This window comes from Hermetia illucens, chromosome 1, assembly GCF_905115235.1.
Source record: "Hermetia illucens chromosome 1, iHerIll2.2.curated.20191125, whole genome shotgun sequence".
Lineage (NCBI taxonomy): Eukaryota > Metazoa > Arthropoda > Insecta > Diptera > Stratiomyidae > Hermetia > Hermetia illucens.
In genome coordinates, this window is record NC_051849.1 from 221,941,788 (window position 1) to 221,946,628 (window position 4,841).

Sequence of the window (4,841 nt, forward strand, 5' to 3'; positions counted from 1 at the left end):
GAATGCTTCATTCCCACTTATCCGAAAATCTTGGGAAGCTGCAATCTTTTCCATGTATTAGTGTTTCCCGTTCACCCCTTACTAGCGCCTAAACGATATCTTTTCAAGGTTTTTTTTAAATTATCTTCGTTTCGTGTGGACATTGCCCATTAGCCTAGACCAAAATGTGTTTAATTGCAGTACGATTTTCAATCGGGCGTAGTATTTTCTTCAAAATTTCGCAGCGTAAATATGTAACTAGATTCCTATAGTTTACATCTAGTAATATTTTTCCATAGATCTCTAGGAAGCAGAGTGTTGCGTATACGTATAATCTACAAAAAGTCATCCTACAGTTTTTTATTAGAGCTTGCCGTCAAATGCATTTCATGTATATTACGAAATCTATCCCAGATGAAATACTATTAAAAAATCAAAGTGATCGCATTATTCATATGAAAAAAAATTTTTTTTTATTAGAAATCTAACAACAAATACAAAATTCTTTATAGGATACTCACAATCCAGTTTACTGAAATAAAAAATCAAAGACTTCAAGAAACTAGATGATTGTGTAGGCAAACTGTACTTCAGAAAGGCACGCGAGCAATGATTATAAATTAAATACCTATCATTACAGAAAGTAACAAAAGAACGAAGGCTTAAATTGCTCATCTAAAATTAGTGGATAAATAAATTAATAAATGAATTAACGAGATCGCGAGATTGACTAGAAATAAAACTAAAATAAATACAAAATTAACTTGCGTCCAAACTGAAATCAATTCGATTCGAAATAGTGCTATTTACATAAGTAAGAAAATTTACATAGTAAATCGTACAATAAATATTAAAAAAGAAAGCAATTAATAAAAACGATAAACAGTCCTGGTCTAAAAAATTAAAAGTAAATTGTGCACGAAAATAAAGACAAATTTTTGGTATAATTCTTTTCCGAAATAGTTTTCTTGGGTACAATTTTGTTTAGTATCTGCTATATTTGAATTACTCCTTTTGTTTTTCACGTTTAATTGAAAATGAGTATGAGTATATATGCTCCAAGTACGTCTCCCTTTCGTATCTAAAAGGCGTGAATATCCTCTTTATAACGGTGACTCTCCACTGATGTAAACTCCTGGTGAATTGGATACTCTGGACTTTGTAATATCGTGTAAGATCCCGGCACAGTGGACGCATAATAGAGTGACTGATCAACGCCAGCATAGTCACACTTGATCTGTGTCCCACTGGCTTGATCATTCACAGAATTACCTGGACATCCACTTTGCAAGTGCTTTCCAAGGAGAGACATCCTCGAAAAAGTTTTAGAACAAGAGGAGCAAGAATACTTTTTAACATCTGAATGAGTCTGGAGGTGAGCACGTAAGTTAGATCGATCAGCAAACGCTCTATTACAGTGTTGACAACTAAAGGGTTTTTCGCCCGTGTGCGTTCTAATGTGACCCTGCAGAAGCCACGGCCGGGAAAATGCCTTTCCACATAGTGGGCACTTACACGGTAATGTGTGGGTTCGTATATGCATTTTCAGAGCTCCCAATGATACGTAAACTTTATCGCAATTTTTACAATTGAAAAACTTTTTAACTTGGTTCCCCTCAGCAGCAGGACAATGAAACTGCTGATGTTTCGTCAACCCCGAATAAGTTGAATACGACTTTCCGCAGTCTGGGCATTGATAGCGTGGTCCTCCATGAGGCCTGACGCCTTGATTTCCCTTAACATCATCGAAATGAACACTCCGCACTATCCCTACATTTTCTTCAAAATTTGCCTTACTCAAATCTTGTGGCATCAAATGGCATTGTTCATGTTTAACTAATCCTGCCGCGGTTGAGTAACATTTTTTACAGTTCGTGCACTGATAGTACCGATCTTCGCGATTATTCACACTACCACTCCGGTCCATTTGAATTTTGTGTGCATTGCGTCTAAAATTGATTGAATGTCCGATATTACTTCCCTGGTTTACGCTCAGGTCTTCTGGTTCTGAATTTGAGTTTGTGTTATCAGAATGTACCGAACTGAAGGATATATGACTTAAAGAAGGCGAGATTAGCGGTCTATGACCATTTTCAGAGCTTTCGCTCCTCACCACATTATTGTTATGATTAAGATAGAATTGGTCCTGGGGCAAGGAACAATCCAAAGGAAACGTATTTATAGAAACAGCAGGTGGAGAAATCGAACTTTCTCGTAGGTGTATTAATGATTGCCGATTGTTTGCTGGTCTCTCCAAGAAATCTTTAGCCAGAGAATACGAAAGCGTCGAGCGGCTCGTCTGTTGAGGTGACCATCGATGAAAGTAAACTGCTTCCTCTCCCGGATCAAAAGACTCACATTTGTTAGTAGCCGACAAATCGATTGGCTGAATATCTATATCAATAGATAGAAATCAGTTTACTAAAACATCGAATGCCCCCATATAGTAATATGCAAAATTACCTCGATCTTCGACATCGCATCCAACAAATTCATCGCGGCTTACAATCTGAACCGGTCTTTTTTTCAATGGACAGTTGCTATAACTTTTTTCTGACATTATCTCGTAATCAACATGCGGCAAAATAACTCATAAATAATACTGAACACGATCGCGATTACCAACTTACTGAAAACTACTACACCCCAATCCCGACTCGCAACCAAGGCATCACAAGCCTTGAATGAATGGTAAGTATTAAGAGACTGATCATATATACCAGCCCCCACCAAAAGCGCTATAAATCCAGGTGAGCACGTGCCATTCATCCAATTACCTGCAGAGATTGCTTCTTGAGTCATGAGTGCCACCTCTCACATGTGCGCTTCGAACCGCCACTATGATTACCTGAGCAAGCAGCGGGGTGGAGTCAAGATCACCACTGCGTTTGCCCACCTGGAAATCACATCTTGCGCTGCAACAGCACAGACTCCTCCAGCATTCCACTCTCTAGTGGGGGACAGGTGTGCACTCTCTCTCCGCTCAGTCACATGCGATCCGGGTCTCACGGTAAGTTTTCCTTCCTGATTTCCGGCTCATTACTTGGGCTATCTCATTCCCATCACAAATTACGTTTTGTTCACGAGCAGTTTCTTCGACTCCGAACTACACACATTATTTCCCATATGAACCCAATCGCTTACATTTCCAACTTCTTGGGAGAGATTTTCGTGATGCGATCTTACCAGTGGCAAACGTTAACAAATTTTGGCGGGTAAACCGAATCGTGGTATCTTTCTTTGACTGCGTTTACGGCCACCAGTGTTCTAAGTACATACATACAGGCATGTGGTTATTCTAAATAATATAACGGTTTAAAGTTTGGTCCAATTTGCTTGGGGTGCGCTCTGCATGTAGTAATGCTTCACATGCTCGTACTCACTTTCCAGAAGGGCCGATTCCATCATGAGTTGATTTAAAAGGGAAAAAATATTGAAGAGAATCCCATGAGGCACCGAATTTTCAGTTCAATAGTTGAATACATTCCCTGGAAATTTAAGGGGCAATCAATTTCTTCAAACATTTGAAAGGGTTTCTGGGAAAAATGTGCATACCTAAATACTCCATGTTATATTTCCTATAATTTCAAATCAGGTTAGGTCCCGTACATATAAAAAAAGACAGTAAGTTTTTGAAATTCTAAATAATAAGTGTGTTTCTCCTTCCTTTCAGTAGTATATCCTTTTGATTCACGACTAGTGGAGAAGCTGTGTTATGTCGCGAGCGTACATGTATTTTTTATTTTATTTATGTCTACTATATCATCTCGAAAAGAGGTTAGTTATAAATTACTAATTAAGATCCTGGCGGAATTAGATACAGGTCAATCATGGATACACCATCAAAATTGTACCTCTAATATGGCCCTGTAAATTTGGAAACGGGGAGAACCCCCAAAAACTTCGCCAATTTGGCACACAGTTTGCTATGATGGACGAACTGCTGAAATAGACTGATGAAAATGATCCTCATATAAAATATGTCAGTCTGGCGTGATGGGGTTAACTGATGCCAGACTAATGGGAAACTAATCGTATAAAGCCGCTCTAAGAGTATTTCGCTGCACAAAGGCTCCATGTGTACGTGGTGCATCAGCATTTAGTAAACTCCTTCTTCAGCCTTTGTCCCGTTCAAAAGCGGGGTCAACTCGTCTTGACCGCTTGCGCCATTTGGCTTGGTTTGGATGAAGTCATGAGGCGGCTCTCAAATCACCATTAGGCATATCAAGCTATTCTTGTGTCGGTTTCGAAGCTCAAACCAATGTTAGCAAGTGAGTTCTCGTCAGAACAAATTACATATCCATACCATTGAAGACAGTTCTCGCAATTTTTCCACAATGGGTGCAATCTTATATTAAACGCGGATGTTCCGTGATCAACCGTGTAGGGTGTAGGACATTTGATCTCCCGTGCAGCAATTGACACAAGAACGTTTCCTAGGTAGGCCAAGCAGTGCACTGGACTGGAAGACAGACTGAGGCGGAGTATAGCCTGGGTTAATTTGTGGGTGCGCAGGAGCCCAGGAGCCAAGCCTCACATTTACCAAGACTGTTAGTGCGGGGCAATAGCCACTACCTGTACGAGGAGACCCTAATACGAGTACAGTGGGATCCCGATTATTCGTATTTCCGGAATTTCATACAAATTTGCCAGTCCCAGAGTTAATTTTCTTTATTTTCCACTCCCGATAATTAGTATTGGAATTTCGTATCAAATCATCCCTTGACCATACGAGTTGTCGGGATTCTAACGAACGGAGCCTCGCTGATACCTCAGTGGGTAAGGTTAACCTTAGCCTGCTACGGGGGAAATCATATGACTAAACCTACAAAAAAACAATAACAAACGAGCGGGACGCCGCA

General features: G+C 39.8%; 1 protein-coding gene across 1 annotated transcript; it reads right to left on the reverse strand.

Annotated features, from left to right (window-relative positions):
• Nucleotides 1-493: 493 nt before the first annotated feature.
• Nucleotides 494-2,646, reverse strand: LOC119646196 (protein escargot-like). The gene is made up of 2 exons (XM_038046579.1): nucleotides 2,443-2,646; nucleotides 494-2,373 (listed from the first exon to the last, which is right to left on the reverse strand). The coding sequence occupies exons 1-2, from the start codon at nucleotides 2,537-2,539 to the stop codon at nucleotides 1,061-1,063; spliced, it is 1,410 nt and encodes a 469-aa protein (XP_037902507.1). The 5' UTR covers nucleotides 2,540-2,646; the 3' UTR covers nucleotides 494-1,060.
• Nucleotides 2,647-4,841: the final 2,195 nt, after the last annotated feature.